Source organism: Piliocolobus tephrosceles, chromosome 18 (assembly GCF_002776525.5).
Source record: "Piliocolobus tephrosceles isolate RC106 chromosome 18, ASM277652v3, whole genome shotgun sequence".
In the NCBI taxonomy this organism is placed as follows: domain Eukaryota; kingdom Metazoa; phylum Chordata; class Mammalia; order Primates; family Cercopithecidae; genus Piliocolobus; species Piliocolobus tephrosceles.
The window spans coordinates 15,566,089-15,586,666 of record NC_045451.1 but is presented as its reverse complement, the minus strand read 5'-3'; the positions used below and the strand labels follow the sequence as shown (position 1 = coordinate 15,586,666).

The 20,578-nt window shown below is 38.9% G+C and overlaps 2 protein-coding genes across 2 annotated transcripts in view; both read left to right on the top strand.

The window, feature by feature from the left end:
* The first annotated feature begins 439 nt into the window (after positions 1–439).
* On the top strand, positions 440–14,003 carry LOC111528457 (serpin B6). Its single transcript, XM_026448247.1, is given in 7 exon segments — positions 440–604; positions 1,498–1,647; positions 5,915–6,032; positions 6,722–6,864; positions 11,789–11,902; positions 11,904–11,948; positions 13,599–14,003. Coding segments are annotated over 7 exon segments (1,140 nt in total).
* A 5,666-nt stretch (positions 14,004–19,669) lies between these two features.
* The window catches only part of LOC113219924 (serpin B6-like), an 8,758-nt gene continuing 7,849 nt past the window's right edge, over positions 19,670–20,578 (top strand). Inside the window, exon 1 of the mRNA XM_026448248.1 lies at positions 19,670–19,751. The gene's annotated coding sequence lies outside the window, so the exon portion shown is untranslated. The remainder of the gene's footprint in view (positions 19,752–20,578) is intronic.

Sequence of the window (20,578 nt, the reverse complement as noted above, 5' to 3'; positions counted from 1 at the left end):
CTGCACTCATCAGCAGACTGAAAGACTGTGGGAGATGAAAAATGGGATTGATAGGTTCTTCATATGTGGTTGAAAATATAAAGTAATTACTAAAAATGTTTGACTGATCTGTAGAAAATTTAGGGGAAAATTTGCCAGAGATACATTGAAAACTAAAGAAATGAAGGAAAAGCAATATTAACGTAAGAAAAAACAGCTAATGCCCCATTTCTTTGCTTGTAAAATGCAGATACTTACAGCACCTACCTCATCATGTTGTATGGATTAAATGAAATTTTGCAAGAAAAGCCCTAGTATAGTTTTTGCATGTGTACCTATTTGCTCACTGAACAAAAGTATTAACCATATTTATTAATAAATAAGAGTAAAAATACAATACATATGTAAGCCCACATTGATGTAATGTTGTTTTAAAATCCATTGTTTCAGGTTCACTGTCATGGACGCTCTATCAGAAGCAACTGGCATCTTTGCATTAAATCTTTTGAAAAAACTAGGGGAAAACAACTCAAACAATATATTTTTTTCACCCATGAGCATGTCGTCAGCCTTGGCCATGGTTTTCATGGGAGCGAAGGGAAACACTGCAGCCCAGATGTCTCAGGTACCTAGAGCCACTTCAAGACAACAATAAATGCTACTACTCAGTTGAGCTCTTCTTCTACATTTCAAGTCCCAAAGAAATTCCTCTTTTAACAGACAACTTTGATAGTATCAAAGGATGTGGATGGAGAGTTGGCAGGAAGGAGCATGTTACCACTGCCTGACCATCCGTGGTGACTTGGGGTCACTCATGTGGGTGCTTCTGCAGGCTACTGGGCTAGAAGGTCCAGGAAGGTCTCACTCACTTGTCTGGGTCTTGGTGCTGCTTGGTGGCTGGGGCCTTAGTTCCCTACAAGCAAGTCTTCCCATGCCTCCAGGCCTTTCTGTGTGTCCTTGCTTTAGGACAGCTTGTGTTTCCTTACACCGTAGTAGCTGGGTTATGAGAGAGCAAAAATGGAAGCTGCTAGGCTTTTTAAGGACAGTATCATGTCTGCATTCTGTTATTCAGAGCAAGTCACAGGACCAGCGCAGATCCCACAGGAGGGGAGAGAGACTCCATCTTTTGATGTCAGGAGCAGCCTGTGCATGCAGAGATGGAACATATGGTTGGCAGCTGTGTTTTCAGACAAACTACCACAAATAGTGAGCATAAATAACTAGATACATTTTGTTAGGATTTGCAAACAGCATTTCCACTCATACTAATACTTAGAAAACTTTGGTTTCCTTTAGGAAGTAATTATAGGCAGGACTGAGAAGAGCTATAGGTAGGGAGACTGGGTGGCTTTCAAGATACTTTTCATCTTTAATTAATCGTCATTTAAGCTACAATAAGGATCTGTAAACTTCTTAGTGCTAAGTTTAGTGTTGTGCCTATTTCTTGAAGTCAGGGAATACTGAAAATGTTATTTTCCCCCCAAAAAAGTTATGTTTTTTTGTTTTGTTTAATTTCAGGCACTCTCTTTTAGTAAAATTGGAGGTGAAGATGGAGATATTCAGCAAGGTTTTCAGTCGCTTCTCACTGAAATGAACAGAACTGGCACTCAGTACTTGCTTAGAACTGCTAACCGGCTCTTTGGAGAAAAGTCTTATGACTTCCTCTCAGTAAGTCATACTTGTTTTTCATTGGAGAAAATAAAGATAGTAATGGGTGATGGACAGTAGTAGAAAGAGTGTGGGCTATGAATTCATACAGGTGGGACTGAATCCAGGACTCTATTCAGGAACCTCACACACTCCTCTGATTCCATTTTATCATTTATAAAATGGGTCTTAGAGCAAATACTGCCCAGTTTTGTGAAGCTTTAATAAGATAATCTTTATAAAAGAATTTACACACATTTACAATTGGAAAAGAATCAGCCAAAACAAAGAAATGATCAAAATGAGTATTTCTGGTAATTGCTTTGCAGATATTGTTAACATTTTTGTGCATTGTGACACTTTCTTAACATTTTACACATTTTAATATTTTGATTCACTTTTTAGACACTGAAAATATTTTAAAGCTTATTTTTGGCTAATTATACTGGTCGTATTTGTTGACAGTGCTTTTATGACATTTAAATTTAAATTTTATTTTTTAAATGTATTTATTTATTTATTTTTGAGATGGAGTCTCACTCACTCTGTCGCCCAGGCTGGAGTGCAGTGGCGCAATCTCGGCTCACTGCAGCCTCCACTTCCCTGGCTCAATGATTCTCCTGCTTCTGATTCTAAAGTGACTGCAATTATAGGTGTGTGCCACCACACCTGGCTAAGTTTTGTATTTTTAGTAGAGATGGCGTTTCACCATGTTGGCAAGGCTGGTCTTCAACTCCTGCCCTCAAGTGATCCGCCCGCCTTGGCTTCCCAGAGTGCTGGGATTACAGGTGTGAGCCACTGCGCCTGGCCACGACATTTTTATTTTTAAAAACCAAAACTGCTCAAGTAATTTCTTGATATATGAAAACACAAATAATGTATATAAACCAAGAGTCCTCATCAACATATTTCCAACCCCATTACTCTCCTTTTCAATGTCAGAGCTTTTATAGATTTGAGGTGTATCCTCCTTCACATCCAGAAATTTTGCTTTGTGAGTTTTCCCCCTATATAATATTATTATACTATACATATTGCTTTATACTTTGTGGTCTTTTACTTAACAATGTGTCTTAAATTCTTTCCACCTCAGTCTATGTGAATCTGCATCACTCTTTTTAACCATTGTCTGATATTCCTAAGTACGGTCGTATCTTGATGTAGAAAACGTTTCTTTCTTTGATGAACATTTCAGCTGTATTTAACCGGGGCCATCACAGACAGTAATATCCTGCACACAGTTGCGTTCATATGTGTGTAAGTTACTGTCTAGGATGGATTTGCAGAAGGAAGGGAATGAAGCTTTTAAGTTTTAATAAATACTGCCAAGCTGCTCACCACAGTACTGTCGCCATTTTACAATCCCGAAGGCATATTTGTAGAGTGTTCATTTCCACCCACCATCAGCAACACTGCATATTGTTAACTTTTAAAGCTTTTGGTTATTAGTGGAATTAAACAATTTTTCTTATGTTTATTGAGCATTTCTATCTTTTCTGCGAATTACCTATTTACGTATTATTTTACACATTTCCCCATGGGGATGGATGTCTTTTTCTTACTAATTTATAAGAATCATTTATGTTTAGGATATCACCCTTACTGTGTTATATGGTTTTATTCATTATTTTTCAAACTTGTTTCAGACTCTAAATTAATTGTTTCAAAACGAATTGGTATAAAGTGAAGGTTGTAAGGCATAAAGTCAAATATTTATAAGATTTGTATACGGTATTGTGATTTTTACAGCTTATTTTTGTAGTCTTAGCTACTATTAACTTTATTACCAGCTTTTTATTAGTTTTCTATACAAAGACAATCAAAATGTTAACAAACAAATATCCATTTTTGGTGACTATTTTAAGAAAATCATTGATATTTTAAATGTTATTTTGATACTGAAATGTAAAATAAAGAGATGAGAATTATTTGTCATGTTTCTCATTAATTAATTAATTATTCTTATTTCCAAGAATTTGGCACCAATAGCAATATATAATTAGATGTTATTTTACTTTGACTAGTGATGGCTTGTAAAATAGTAACTTAAAATAGCAAACAATTATTTTAAAACATGTTTAATAGATAAAAAGATCACCCAGGGGTGCAACATGTCATCAATATGTGAGATTCATCAGTTTACTTTCAGATTATTTTTCATATTGAGAGATGTAAACAATTTCCAAACCACTGAAAAACAAGCAGAGCCAGCAATTATGGCAAGGCATGAATTATGGGAGGGTTAAGTGAAATAATGTACATAAATCAGTTACGTAGTGCCTGAAACATAGCAAGAATTCAAAAATGCTACATGAAAAGGTGATATTTCATAGGAATTCACAGTTATCTTGTGAGGTGTAGCTATTACTGCTTCCTTGTTCTACAGGAGAGAACATGGAGGCATAAAGAGATTAAGAAAATGTTTGAAGGTCACACAGCTAGTAAATTGCAGAAATTGTGTTCCTAACTACTGCCACATTTCCTCTCCAATGCTATGCTGAAATAGAAGTAGAAAATTCTGTAAAAACAAAACAAAACAAAACAAAACAAAACCCACAAAATTCTGAAAAGGGGAATTAAATAGTTGGCTGTGAGTAGTTTGAGGGAAAGTTTGGAAAACAATTCTATAGTGCACGATCAATAAATTAGTTATTTCAGTCCATTTAATTTCCACCAAATTTCCGCTTTTATATGACATAATGTAGGTCTTTGTTAATATCATAATTCTACAGACTATATTAACTAAATATAGTTTGATTATTTATTTATTTATTTATTTATTTTTTTATTTATTTTTTTTTTTTATTTTTTTTTGAGACGGAGTCTTGCTCTGTCGCCCAGGCTGGAGTACAGTGGCCGGATCTCAGCTCACTGCAAGCTCCGCCTCCCGGGTTTACGCCATTCTCCTGCCTCAGCCTTCCGAGTAGCTGGGACTACAGGCGCCCGCCACCTCGCCCAGCTAGTTTTTTTTTTTTTGTATTTTTTAGTAGAGACGGGGTTTCACCGTGTTAGCCAGGATGGTCTCGATCTCCTGACCTCGTGATCCACCCGTCTCGGCCTCCCAAAGTGCTGGGATTACAGGCTTGAGCCACCGCGCCCGGCCACATTTATTTATTTATTTAGAGACGGAGTTTCACTCTTGTTGCCCAGGCTGGAGTGCAATGGCACGATCTCGGCTCACAGCAACCTCCGCTGCCTGGGGGGGTTCAAGCAATTCTCCTGCCTCAGCCTCCCAAGTAGCTGGGATTACAGACGCCTGCCACCATGCCTGGCTAATTTTTTATATTTTTAGTAAAGACAGGGTTTCACCATGTTGGCAAGGATGGTCTTGATCTCTTGACCGTGTGATTTGCCCGCCTTTGCCTCCCAAAGTGCTGGGATTACAGGTGTGAGCCACCGCGCCCGGCCTAGTATGAACTTTTTTTGCAAAGTTGATTGTAGTCTGAAACACTCACTAGCTATATGTGGTTACTAGTGTTTCCATGAAATTAATTAAAATTAAATAAAATTAAATGTTTAGCTCCTCAGTCCAACTAGCCACATTTTAAGTGCTCAATAGCCGATGTGGCATTACTTGGGACATTGCAGATTTACACCATTCTCATCATCCCAGAAGGTTCAGATGGAGATTGCTGGCCTAGAATTGTGTATTTTTCCAATACAATTTATGGAACGGTAGACTCATATTTATATTCTGTTGTTCTAAAATGAAGAGGCAGCCATAGCACTTGCTGTGTTAATCCTCACTCAACAAATTTAATAGTTTGTAGGAGTGGCAGATTTTATAGTCACAGAATCTCAAAGCCTTGAAAAACAAAGTTGAGTTCAACTATGTTCTTACTCATTTTCTGCCTGCAGGATTGGTCTATTTCTCATAAAGGAGTGTTGAAATCTCCAATTATAAAAGTGAATTTATTTGTTTCTTCTTTTAGTTCTATCAGTGTTCGTCTGAAGTATTTTGATGTTCAATTATTAGGTGCATGCATGTAAGGATGGCTAGGTCTTCTTGAATAATTCTCTGTGTCTTTAATCATGTCACTGATGCACTGCTACTGTCTTCAGGGATCCAGCAGGTCATGAAAATTATTTGATACACAGACCACTATATTACTTAGTTTACAAGCTAAGAGTAAATATTGCTGAACAGAATTTGAACTTTTGGTTAATTCCTTATATTTGTAAATGTATGCTAAATCATAATATTGATTTTCTGATGTGGCACAATGAAGAAGTAAGCTGTTGGTCTTGTTTCTGTAGCGATAAAATTATGTTGCTTGGTTTATCCTAGTGTTTTACAGATTCTTGCAGCAAATTCTACCAAGCAAAAATAGAAAACCTTGACTTTGTTAATGATACAGAGACTTGCAGAAGACACATAAATGCCTGGGTTGCTGATAAGACTGAAGGTGAAAATATATCATCATTCTATTTCAATACTATTTTAACAATTTTACAAAATTGTCAAATATAAAAGGAGTGATTTTTTTCTCTAACTATGCAAATCTTAAAAATTTGCTTCTGAAATATTGCCAAAGGATAGAAATTTTCTCTAGCTTTATCCCCACTCTTACCAAGTATCTGATGTTTCTCAATATTCAGTACATTTCTTCCAGAGCAATCTACATTTCAATTGATTTTTCTGGTTAGTACTAAGTAGGTTTTATTTTCATTAATAATAATAAAATTTCCTTCTTCTTAATTTAAACTGTTCTTTACACTTGCTACAACTGCTCACTTTTTTGACAATTCTTTGTTTCTTTCTTTATGCCATAGTCACCAATTATTCCTTTCTACCTAATCTATTATCAGTTCATCCTCTGCCTATAAATATCTGCTTGTTTGTTTTATGCACTCTTTTCAAGTTGTGGAATTCTTCTTCCTAGAGCTTATATTCAATTTCAACTGTTTGTTGCAGTGTTATTACTATGGTTGTTTTAAGGACAAGCGTCCCTTTACATGGTTATATTTCATGACACCATGAACTCCTTTCATGCATAGTTGCCTTCTCAAAGAGACCACACAATCTGAGTATCCCTCCTGATACAAGCATCAAGGAATACATTTAGGTAAATGGTTCTTTAACTCTTCTTTACAGGTAAAATTACAGAGGTGCTGCCTTGAGGTTCAGTTGATTCATTGACTAAGCTGATTCTCATGAATGCCATCTACTTCAAAGGAAACTGGGATCATTCATTTGAGAAATACAAAACTAGGGAAATGCCTTTTAAAATCAGCAAGGTGAGTATTTTGCACTATCAAAGGTGATTTTAGAAACTGTCCTATTGGCTTTAACACCTGCAAGAAGCTTAACTTCAGTAACTTTGACTGGACATGACCCTTTGGTAGTTCAGCAGCTGGACTCCCCTCCAAACCTTGAGACTTTTCTCCTTCCCTTTATCTCTTTTTGGTGTCTCAACCAACATGGTTACATACTCCCAGGCCTCTGGTCCAGCACCCTATCTCATCTCATCTATACTGGGTACTATCTATACCACAAATCTGAGTGTACAGAGTGTATAGCCACTGGCTTCCCAAAGCTTGTGAGATAAAGTTCAAACTCCATGATATGATGTGATCCTTCATGATCTGGATCCTGCCTGTTTCTCTATCTTCATTTCCCTTTGTACCTTCATGCTCCTTTCTTTCTGCCAGCATTCCCTCCGAGATGCCTTTCTTGACGATGCACCTCCCCAAGCTGTCTCCTCCTCTAAGCCGTCACAGTGACCCCTGCCTGTCTCCCTGGTGGCATTGGAGTGGTTGAATCAGGTGTCTTCTTTTCCTGCTCTGCTTGTTGCTGTTTGAGTGTAGAGAATGCTACAAGTGCCTAGCACACACATGCACTCAGTAAGTACTGAACCAATGAATTATGTTCAGTCTTTTTTTAATAATAAAGATATTAAACAAGCACAAAATTTTGCTTAAAACCAAGTGAGCAAAAACATACACAGGACAGAGTTTAGCTACCTCCAATTTTGAATGTATTATTTGCAGAAGGCCCTTTATCTTTCTCTAAATCTTATTTATTCTTTCTTTTTTGTTTAACTCTAGAAATGTTTGGACATACATAAAAGTAGACAGAATATGTTAATTAAGGTAATTATTGATCATTCACCAGTAGTTAAATCTTTCAGGCCAATGTGAGCCTAAATCTTCAGTTCCTCAAGAAATATATTTTTTTTCTAGTTTTACTTTGAAATGAACTGTCATATTTTCTCCTGGCAAAATATTTGTCTCCTTGAAATTCATCTTAATAAGATGTATGTTAGGATGTCATTGAAAACCCTGCTCTTAGTGTTTACACTCCTGAAGTTCATCTCCCTTAACAGGAAGTCTGGAGGTGGCCAGAGGCCAGGGCTGATGTGAGATGTGGGTGAAACTTCCAGGGACCAAACCTCTCTACTTCTGCTATGTCATTTTTAGAACATTACCTATTTCCTCACAGTCTCACGATAGTTCAGGCATTAAGCCCAAAATGCAGGCAAGAAGTTGGAAGAACATATACCCAGTAATGGGATGACTGGGTCAAATGGTATTTCTAGTTCTAGATCCTTGAGGAGTCGCCATGCTGTCTTCCACAAAGGTTGAACTAGTTTACAGTTCCACCACCATTGTAAAAGTGTTCCTATTTCTCCACATCCTCTCCAGCACCTGTTGTTTCCTGACTTTTTAATGATTGCCATTCTAACTGGTGTGAGATGGTATCTTATTGTGATTTTGATTTGCATTTCTCTGATGGCCAGTGATGATGAGCATTTTTTCATGTGTCTGTTGGCTGCATAAATATCTTCTTTTGAGAAGTGTCTGTTCATATCCTTTGCCCACTTTTTGATGGGGTTGTTTGTTTTTCTTGTAAATTTGATTGAGTTCTTTGTAGGTTCTGGATATTAGCCCTTTGTCAGATGAGAAGATAGAAAAAATTTTCTCCCATTCTGTAGGTTGTCTGTTCACTCTGATGGTAGTTTCTTTTACTGTGCAGAAGCTCTTTAGTTTAATTAGATCCCATTTGTCAATTTTGGCTTTTGTTGTCATTGCTTTTGGTGTTTTAGACATGAAGTCCTTGCCCATGCCTATGTCCTGAATGGTATTGCCTAGGTTTCTCCTAGGGTTTTTATGGTTTTAGGTCTAACATTTCAGTCTCTAATCCATCTTGAATTAATTTTTGTATAAATTACAATGAAGGGATCCAGTTTCAGCTTTCTGCTTATGGCTAGCCAGTTTTCCCAGCACCATTTATTAAATAGGGAATCCTTTCCCCATTTCTTGTTTTTGTCAGAGATCAGATGGTTGTAGATGTGTGGTATTATTTCTGAGGCCTCTGTTCTGTTCCATTGGTCTATATCTCTGTTTTGGTACCAGTACCATGCTGTTTTGAATACTGTAGCTTTGTAGTATAGTTTGAAGTCAGATAGAGTGATGCCTTCAGTTTTGTTCTTTTGGCTTAGGATTGTCTTGGCAATGTGAGCTCTTTTTTGGTTCCATATGAACTTTAAGTTAGTTTTTTCCAATTCTGTGAAGAAAGTCATTGGTAGCTTAATGGGGATGGCATTGAATCTATAAATTACCTTAGGCAGTATGGCCATTTTCACGATATTGACTCTTCCTATCCATGAGCATGGAATGTTCTTCTATTTGTTTGTGTCCTCTTTTATTTAATTGAGCAGTGATTTGTAGTTCTCCTTGAAGAGGTCCTTCACATCCATTGTAAGCTGGATTCCTAGGTATTTTATTCTCTTTGTAGCAATTGTGAATGGGAGTTCACTCATGACTTGGCTCTCTGTTTGTCTGTTTGCTATAAAGACACATGCACAAGTATGTTTATTGTGGCACTATTCACAATAGCAAAGACTTGAAACCAACTCAAATGTCCATCAATGACAGACTGGATTAAGAAAATGTGGCACATATACACCATGGAATACTATGCAGTCATAAAAAAGGATGTGTTCATGTCCTTTGTAGGGACATGGATGCAGGTGGAAACCATCATTCTCAGTAAACTATTGCAAAAACAGAAAACCAAACACCTCATGTTCTCACTCATAGGTGGGAATTGAACAATGAGAACACTAGGACACAGGAAGGGGAACATCACACACTGGGGCCTGTTGTGGGGTGGGGGGAGGTGGGAGGGATAGCATTAGGAGATATACCTAATGTAAATGACAAGTTAATGGGTGCAGCACACCAACATGGCACATGTATACATATGTAACAAACCTGCACCTTGTGCACATGTACCCTAGAACATAAAGTATGATAATAATAAAGAAGTTAGAAGAACAAAAGGGGTGGTGCAAAAGTCTTCTCCTCCTGAGACTCTACCATTTTACTCGTAAAAGGAAACTTTTTCTATATTTCACTGGCTAGAATTGTTTTACGCTTTAAGGAGGTGAATAATTATATCTTCCATTCTAGCCTCTATACTATAGAAAGGCAATATAAAGTAGTTGCAATGGGTGGCAAGAACACCAACCTATTTGGTTCCTCAAAGAGCACAAGATTTTGATTTGATATTACTTCTTTCATTTTAATTCTAGTTAGTACTTCTCTTCCTAAATAAAACAAAACATCTACACAAATGCATATTTACTAAATAATTCAGTTAATATAGAAGACCAAGAATGGATCCTTTTCTATTGCAAGGTTAGAGGTTTGGAGGTTTGGAGGTGGGGAGAGGAATTCTCTAGGCCAGGAGTTGGCAAACTATGGACCACGGTCAAATCTAGCCCACCACCTATTTTTATGCATATAATTTTATTGAAACAACCATGTTCCTATGTTTACATATTGTCTCTGGTTGTTTTAATCCCACAACAGCAGAGTTAAGCATAGATTGGGGGTCCTGAATCTGAAAATCTGAAATCTGAAATGCTCTAAAATCTGAAACTCTTTGAATATCATCATGATGCACAATTTACCAGGATTTTGGCTTTTGCTTCGAGTCAGAAGGGTTTTCAGTTGAGGAGTGATGTGACTTAAGTTTTAAGAGTCCCTCAGGCTACTGTACTGAGCATAACCACAAGGAGGATAAGAGCAGAAACAGGGCACCCGGGGCTCGGATGATAGCAGTGAAGGCAGCAGAGGTTAGATTTTGGTTACATTTTACAAACGGGGCTGATATAATTTGCTCATGGGTCAGATCTGTAGTGTGAGAGAAAGACAGGAGTCAAGGTTAACTCCAGGGCTTCTGACAACTGGAAGGATGGCGTCCCTGTGAACTGAGATGGGGAAGAAAATAGAAGGCGCAGACCTGGAAGGGAATGGGGGAACCCAGAGTTACATGTTAGACTGGAGGTTTCTTTTATATGTTAAGATGCAGATGTTGAGTAGGCAGCAAAATGGAATGTCTGAACTACTGGGGTGAGCTCCAGGCCAGAGGTGCAAATTTGAGTTTCCTATTTAGATTCATGACACTCAATGAAATTATAGGGGAGAAAAGAAATCTTTTTCTTTGATCTTCCAGGTTCTCTGGCTGGGGCCCTAATAAATTAGAATAACATAAGACAATTAATAAAAGAAAAACAAACAGAAACTTATTAACATGTGCATCCCGCATACCCACGGGAGAACTCAGTGATGAGTAACTCAAGTGGGTGGTTAGAATTGGTGGTGTATTTACCTAACTTACTAGGGGAAAGGAAGAGGAAGGAAGGGCACTTAGGGAAAAAGACATGGCTTTGGGGAAAGAGAAATGGATCCTTCAGAGTAGAATAGATGGCAGATTTAACAGTCAAGTGACAATGCCTGGCTGGGTGTGTGCAGAGTTCTCATCTTTAAGAAAATTAAGGTTGTTCCCAAGGAATTAACCTATGACAATTGAGTTCTTTTGAGGCCTTTTGGGAGGCTCTGCTTTTAAGTAGTTAAGATATTTCAGGAACTCAAGTGCCTTCAGCTCAAAATAATTCTTAAGCCAAAGTGGCATATTTTGGGGTGGCATATCCTGGTTCCCCTCAAGATCACCAAGATAAAGTAAGGTAAGGATTGAGTCATGGGAACCCCAGCGGTTGGAGATCAAGGTAATGAACATGACCCAGTAGAGGCAGGGGCTAATACAAGACCAAGGGAAGAAAGCATTACCGCAGACAGACACTTGCCAACTGTTGATTATGTCCAATATTCAACTCTTGTGCTTCAACTTATTGGCTAACTGTTTTCATTATAGAACAAAGGAAAACCTGTGCAAATGATGTCTCAAAAATCTACTTTTAAAATTACCTATGCAAAAGAAATATTCACCGAAATTCTGGTGCTTCCCTATGTTGGAAAGGAGCTGCAAAAATATGATCATCATGCTTCCAGATGAAAACACTGATTTGGAAACGGTCATGAGTGTTCACAGTATGCATTGTGTCATAGTAAAGGCTTTCAGATACCTTTTAGGAAAAAACTTTGAAAATGTGCTTTGATCAGTGTTTCCTTGACATATTTGGCCACATGCCCTTTTCTGTTTTTATGGTTACATTCAGTGGGATGGTTTCTAAGTGCTGAACACCTTTTAGAAAATACTCTCATCCCAGAAAGGACTCAGGCTGGGGACAAACCAGGTCAGAGTTGAAGGTCCTGCTTTACAATTTAGAAATGTGTGCTTTCTTAGCTTTTCCTTTCCATGATAATTGATGTCAGTACTTCTCTGTGAGGGTTACTGCAGGATAAAGGGGATTGCCTATATAAGGCATTTGTTTCAATGCACAGAAAATGACATTGACCAATACTAGTAGTCTTCTCTTCAGCCTTGCCCAATAGTTGTGAGTTTTCCCCTCAGAAAGCAGTCATATGGGGAAGAGCTGCTGTGACTCTATGTATCAACAAACGATCTTGTTAAAATGTAGATTTGGGTTTAGTAGGACTGGGGTGGAGCCTGAGAGACTGCATTTCCACCAAGCTTCCAGGTGATGTTGAAGCTGTTGGCCCATGGAGCACACTGAGTAGCAAGTTTGTAGAGAGTTAAGGCAGACTTTTAGCAGGGCAGTAATTGACTTTTTAAGAAAGCTAATCCTTGTGGCTGCAACGGACAAATTGGAAGGAGCAAGAATGGAGACATATCAGAAAGCAGGCGCTGTGGCATTTCAAACAAGACATGACAAGGGCCTGAATGAAGGCAGCAGCAACAAAGGTGGAGGAAGGGCCAAAAGGCCTAGAGGTTTTGGAAGTTAAATGAACAGAAAATGGTGATGGATTCATTAAAAGGGAGTTTGGGTGAAAGCGGAGACAAGTCTGAGATGCCCTACATCAACATGCTTTTGTTAAGATACAACAACCAACTTTATTTATTTATTTTTTTTGAGACAGTGTCTCGCTCTGTCTCCCAGGCTGGAGTGCAGTGGCGCGATCTCGGCTCACTGCAACCTCCGCCTCCCGGGTTCACGCCATTCTCCTGCCTCAGCCTCCCGAGTAGCTGGGACTACAGGCGCCTGCCACCACGCCTGGCTAATTTTTTGTATTTTTAGTAGAGACAGAGTTTCACCCTGTTAGCCAGGATGGTCTTGATCTCCTGACCTCGTGATCCACCTGCCTCGGCCTCCCAAAGTGCTGGGATTACAGGCGTGAGACACCGCACCCAGCCAACAACCAACTTTAAAGAGGACAGTCTTTCTCTTACAAATGTACTCCAGGTTGTAAGTTTCTGCCTCAGGAAAAAGGTTTGGCAGTTTCTAGAATTTAGGAATCAAAGCATTGAAATATAAAGTCATCTCCTACCTGAATGGTTCAGCATTCACGTGCTCTCTTCCATATGTATGCTGTCCGATATAGTAGCCACTAGCCACTTGGGATGATGTACACTGATATTAACGAAAATTAAATTTACAAAACAGGCCTTTCTTGCACTATCCACATTTCAAGTGCTCAGTAGCCCTATTAGGCTCATGGCTAGCACATTAGGCAGCTCAACTGGAGAGTGTTAACATCATAGAAAACAGTCCCATTGGACAACACTGATCTAGATGTTTAAATCTCCAACTCTCTTGTTTTAGGTGGAGAAAGAACTTTCTTATGAGAGATTCATAGAATGGACAAACCCAGACATGATGCATGAATGAGAGATGGAAGTTTTCCTTCCTAGATTTAAACTAGAGGAAACTTACAACATGGAGGATGTCCTTCGCAGTATGGGCATGGCCGATGCCTTTGAACAGGACAGGGCAGACTTCTCAGGAATGTCGTCTAAGAAGGATCTGTACTTGTCCAAGGTCATGCACAAGTCCTTTGTGGAGGTCAATGAGGAAGGTACAGAAGCAGCAGCTGCTGCTGCCTGCAGGATAGTTTACCAGAGCTTAAGAATCATCCCCACATTCCGTGCAGACCATCCCTTCCTTTTCTTCATCCAGCACAGCAAAACCAATGGTATTCTCTTCTGTGGCCGGTTTTCCTCTCCATAAGGAAATAGTAGTCATTGGATATAGTCCTTCTCTTTTCTCTAACTGATCTACTTTTCCTCTATGCTTTAGAGTATGCCTGCAACTCAAAGTGACATTATCATTATTGTGGTGAAAAATGAGGTATTGGGAACCTGATTTTGAACTTCCTTGTTCAGAATGCTTGTGTGTGTTTGCACATTACATTTTTTCTAGGCCCTGAACTTGACATCCCCCAAGGATATTGTGGTGACTTTGGCAGTGGTATTCCTAAACATTTACCCAAATGACTTCCCTTAAAATGAAGTGTCTCCCCGTCCTCACTATTCTCCCGCATTCCAACTGTCAGAGCTAAGTCCTGTGTCTTTACTTTGTGCAAGGTGTCACCCACATGTTCAACTGTGCTGTTCTTCTTATAAGCACAAGATAGATGTAAATGTTACTTCTTCTCTGCTCAATAGTATTGACATAGGGACCCATTTTTAAAGGGAGAATAGAGAGTGAAATGGAGACGAGGGAGGAGGTGTGGTGAGCAGGTCTCAGATTCTCAGAAGTGTCCTCTATTCCAGAAGGTTGCCAGCTCGTCAGAAGCCATTACAGAGGGTGAGAGAGCAGTTAACTTAGACCGTGAGAATTCAGTCCAATTTCCCGGGTATTTTTGTTTTAATGATAGTTTGCATTCATAGCAATTGGTGGGTTACAACCTTTTCAAATGTGGAAGTATCCCATTTCCCTGAAAATTTGAAACTGCTACAAGGAGGAAGAGGTGATTGTGTATGTTCTATTCACAGTAATGTAGTTTGAGACAGCTTCATGGGTATACATTGCATGTCTTTCTATTTTATTTCAAATATTTACTGAAAAGGCAGGTAAGCTGTCTGTAGCCATTTGTGTTACAGGCTTGAAATGCAACTGCTGTTGACAAAATTCAACAGCCCTTCATGCTAAAAACTCTCCATAAATTCGGTATTGATGGAACGTATCTCAAAATAATAAGAGCTATTTATGACAAACCCACCGCCAATATCATACTGAATGGGCAAAAACTGGAAGCATTCCCTTTGAAAACTGGCACAAGACAGGAATGCCCTCTCTCATCACTCCTATTCAACATATTATTGGAAGTTCTGGCCAGGACAATCAGGCAAGAGAAAGAAATAAAGCTTATTCAAATATCAAATTGTCTCTGTTTGCAGATGACATGATTGTATATTTAGAAAACTCCATTGTTTCAGCCCCAAATCTCCTTAAGCTGATAAGCAACTTCAGCAAAATCTCAGGATACAAAGTCAATGTGCAGGAATCACAAGCATTCCTATACACCAATAATAGACAAACAGGGAGCCAAATCATGAGTGAACTCCCATTCGCAATTGCTATAAAGAGAATAAAATACCTAGGAATACAACTTATAAGTAATGTGAAGGACCTCTTCAAGGAGGACTACAAACCACTGCTCAAGGAAATAAGAGAGGACACAAACAAATGGAAAAACATTCCATGCTTATGGATAGGAAGAATCAATATCATGAAAGTGGCTATACTGCCCAGAGTAATTTATAAATTCAATGCTATCCCCATCAAGCTGCCAGCAACTTTCTTCACAGAATTAGAAAAAAACTACTTTAATGTTCATATGGAACCAAAAAAGAGCCCACACTGTCAAGACAATCCTAAGCAAAAAGAACAAAGCTGGAGGCATCATGTTACCTGACTTCAAACTATACTACAAGGCTACAGTAAACAAAACAGCATGGTACTGGTACCAAAACAGAGATATAGACCAATGGAACAGAATAGAGGCCTCAGAAATGACACTACACATCTACATCCATCTGATCTTTGACAAACCTGACAAAAACAAGCAATGGGGAAAGGATTCCCTATTTAATAAATGGTGTTGGGAAAACTAGCTACCATATGCAGAAAACTGAAACCGGACCCCTTCCTTACACCTTATACAAAAATTAACTCAAGATGTATTAAAGTATTAAACGTAAGACCTAAAACCATAAAAATCCCAAAAGAAAACCTAGGCATTACCATTCAGGACATAGGCATGGGCAAAGACTTCATGACTAAAACACCAAAAGCAATGGCAACAAAAGCCAAAATTGGCAAATGGGATCCAGCTTCAGCACAGCAAAAGAAACTATTATCAGAGCGAACAGGCAACCTACAGAATGGGAGAAAAATTTAGGCAATCTATCCATCTGACAAAGGGCTAATATCCAGACTCTACAAAGAACTTAAACAAATTTACAAGAATAAAACAACCCCATAAAAAAGTGGGTGAAGGATATGAACAGACATTTCTCAAAAGAAGACATTTATGTGGCCAACAAATGTATGAAAAAAAGCTCATCATCACTGGTCATTAGAGAAATACAAATTGAAACCACAGTTCCATGTTCCATGCAACTACTGATCTACCATCTCACGCCAGTTGGAATGGCGATCATTAAAAAGTCAGGAAACAACAGGTGCTAGAGAGGATGTGGAGAAATAGGAACACTTTTACACTGTTGGTAGGAGTGTAAATTAGTTCAATCATTGTGGAAGACAGTGTGGCGATTCCTCAAGGATCTATTACCAGAAATACCATATGAGCCAACAATCCCATTACTGGGTATGTACCCAAAGGATTAAAAATCATTCTACTATAAAAACACATGCACATGTATGATTATTGTGGCACTGTTCACAATGGCAAAGACTTGGAACCAACCCAAATGCCCATCAATGATAGACTGGATAAAGAAAATGTGGCACATATACACCATGGAATACTATGCAGTTCATGTCCTTTGCAGGGACATGGATGAAGCTGGAAGCCATCATTCTCAGCAAACTAACACAAAAATAGAAAACCAAACGCCACATGTTCTCACTCATAAGTGGGAGTTGAACAATGAGAACACATGGACACAGGGAGGGGAACATCACACACCTGGGCCTGTCGTGGAGGTGGGGGCCTAGCGGAGGGTAGCATTAGGATAAATACCTAATGTAGATGACGGATTGATGGGTGCAGCAAACCACCATGGCACGTCTATACTTATGTAACAAACCTGCACCTTCTGCACATGTACCCCAGAACTTAAAGTATAATAATTAACATTAATTTAAAAATAATCAATTAATTTAACAATAAAATATACTGATACATTTGGATCTATGTATATATACATATACACACCTGTAAAAGCAATCTAGATAATGAACATATCCATCACTCCAAAGTATCCCCTTCTCCTTTATACTGCCTCTCACCCACCTCTCTCTGCCCTGTCCTCAGTTCCATGTTCTATGCAACTACTGATCTACCTTATATCACTATGGATCAGTTTGCATGTTCTTGAAATTTATGTAAATAAAATCATATGATATATAAAAGTAAAGAAAGTGTGTTTTTAAAAAATATTTGAGATATTGAGCATAATTAAGGGGTAAGACTTCAAAAAAGTGAAGGGGTTAAAGATGAAGGAGTGAAGGTAAATATTTACTTAACTAATTTAGTTTAGTGAGTTAAACAATAGATTCAATCACAGATTATTTAATCCACTAGTTTCCATATTTTACTCACCTAAGGTGAGAGTTTACTATTTAGACACTTAACATTTCTTGGCTTACTGGACAATGTGAGTCACCTCTCCAGAAAAATTCATGGCATTGAATGGATAAATTTAAAAAGTAGAAACTTTGTTTTAAAAACTCTAAAATCAGTCAGCACAGCTTCTACTTTAGAACATCAGAAAAAGAAGAGTAAATTAAACCCAACTAAGCAGAACAAAATAAGTAATAAAAATGGGGGCAGAAATGAATGAAATCCAGAGATAAAAATCAATGAAAACAAATGCTAATTATTTTAAAAGATCAATGAATTGATGCGACAGTAGCCAGGCTAAACAAAAAGAAAACCCTAAATTACTAATATCAGAAATGAAAGTGGTGACATGCTAAAAATCCCATGTACAATAAAAAAATCATAAAGGAATACTCGGGACAGCTCTGTGCCCACAAATTTGATAAACTACCTGACATGGATCAATTTCTGGAAAGACACAATCCGCCAAAAGTCACACAACAGGAAATAGAACATTTGAATAGGCCTATATCTACTAAAAAATTTAATCAATAATTAATAGCCCTCTAAAATAATCACCAGACCTAGATGGACTCACTAGTGAATTCTAAAAAAGTAAAAATAAATAAGAAAACATTTACACCAATTCTCTAAGTCTCTTTCAGAAGATAGAAGCAGAAGAACTACTTTCTAATTCATTCTCTATGGCTGGAATTACTCTGATAACAAAACCAGACAAAGACATGAGAAGAAAAGAAACTTAATGACCAGTATCTTTCATTAGTATAGGTGTAAACTCCTGAGCAACATGTTCACAAACGATATCCAACTATGTGTAAAATAGTTGGATTATACATTGTGACTAAGTAAGGTTGATTGCAGGTGTACAAGGCTACTTCAACATTTGAAAATCAAGTAAAGGAATCCATCACATCAACAGGTAAAAACAGAAAAAATCCTCAAAAAATTACTAGCAACTCCAATTCAACAACACATTAAAAAGATCACTCACCACGATCAAGTGAGATTCACCAGGGTATGCAAGTATGTTTCAATATACACAAATCAATAAATGCGATACATTACATTAACAGAACCAACAACAAAAACTAAACGATCATTTCAATAAATGCCGAGAAAGTATTCAGTAAAATTCCACATCGCTTTATGATAAAAATCCTTAACACATTGGGTATAGAAGGAATATACCTCAAAATAATAAAAACCAAAATGAAAAACCCACTGCTAATATATTGAACGGGGAAAAATTGAAAACCTTTCCTATAAGATCTGCAACAAGACAAGGATGCCCAGGTTCGCCCCGTTTATTCAGTATCTGACTGGAAGCCCTGGCCGGGGCAATTAGGCAAGAAAAAGAAACAAAGGACACCCAGACTGCAAAGAAAGAAATAAAATTAGCTTTGCTCACCAATGGCATAATCTTATAATCGGAAAAACCAAGAGACTCCCCTCAAAAACTGCTAGAACTAATAAATGAATCAGTAAGGTTGCAGAATACAAAATGGATATAAGATATCAGTAAGATTTCTATACATGAACAGTGAACAATCTGAAAAAGAAATCAAGAAAGAAATCCCACTTACAATACCTATAAGAAATATAATGCATAAAATACCCAGTATCAATTTAATCAAAGAAATGAAAGACCTCTACAAGGACAACTATAAAACACTGATGAGAAAAACATGAAGAAGACACACAGAAAATGGACACATATTCATGCTCACAGGTTGGAATAATTAATGTTAAAATTACAACACCACCCAAACAATTTACAGAGTCAGTGCAATCCCTATCAAAATACCAACGTCATTCTTCACAGAAATAGAAAAAGAAAAGAAAAATCCTACAATCTGTATGGAACCACGAAAAACCCCAAATAGCCAAAAGCGGATTATCGCTTCTTGACTGAAAACTCGCAGGCAGTTGAGGTTTTTCACCCGCACAGAGATTGGCAGCTTCCCGCACATCAGGAAATCCTGGCGGCCTGCGGGACCCGCCCCGCCCTCCTGCGCAGGCGCCCGCTGGGTGGTTCCTGGCGGGGCCCGACTCCGCCCGCCTCCCCACTCACTAGGAACTGATACCCGGCGCCGCTCCGGCATCTTTATTCCCGCCTCTCCGACCAGGTCTCACCTCGCTCCTGGGCAGCTGCGCGGAGAACTGGGGTAGGTATCTGGCTTTCGGAGCGGTTCCCACACGCGGGATTCCCGTTATCTGCTCCTGAGCCCAGGAAAAGGGCTGGAACCTGCGAAAGGGAAGCCCAGTGAAGTGTTCAGCGCACCTGTTGTCCAGACCTTTCCCTGGGGCTGCCCTTCTTAACTTGGTCTCTGGCGGGGCGTCCGTAAGGGCAGGGACTTGGCTGCACCTGGCTGTGTGCCCTGTGGGTCCAGGCGCGGGGAGGAGAGGCCCGGGCGAATGGGCGAGGAGCTGGGGGTGAAAGTCCTGCCTGGGCTCCACTACTCCTGTCTGAGCTGGAAGTAGGTGCAGACAATGAGGCCTCCCACCCTGGTGAAGTTTCCGCTGGGCGCTGGAGGGCGCTGTGAGGCCTGGGACCTCCAGGAATAACAAGAGCAACAGTATTTATTTGTCGGTGCCGAAACTCATATGCTCTCAGTATTCAGAATTTGTACTTGGCATTCCTCCTCCTTTAAAAGAAACCAGGAGAGGCATTGATGGTATGTTTTTCTACTGGAAAAAAATCAAAATGAGGAAGATAGTGTTGCCAGAAAGCAAGAATGTTGGGATAGTGTAAAAAGAAAGTAACCAATTTAAAGAGATTCCCAGTAGGTAAGTAGAGAGAATTTGCTCAAGAACGAAAACCAGCATGTGTTAATTGAAATACATGTTACTTCAAACCCAAGAAAGAGTCCTTGAGTAAATTCAGATAAAACAAGTAAGATGGGTCGGGCGCGGTAGCTCACGCCTGTAATCCCAGCACTTTGAGAGGCTGGGGGGGGGGGGGGGGGCGGACCACGAGGTCAGGAGTTCGAGA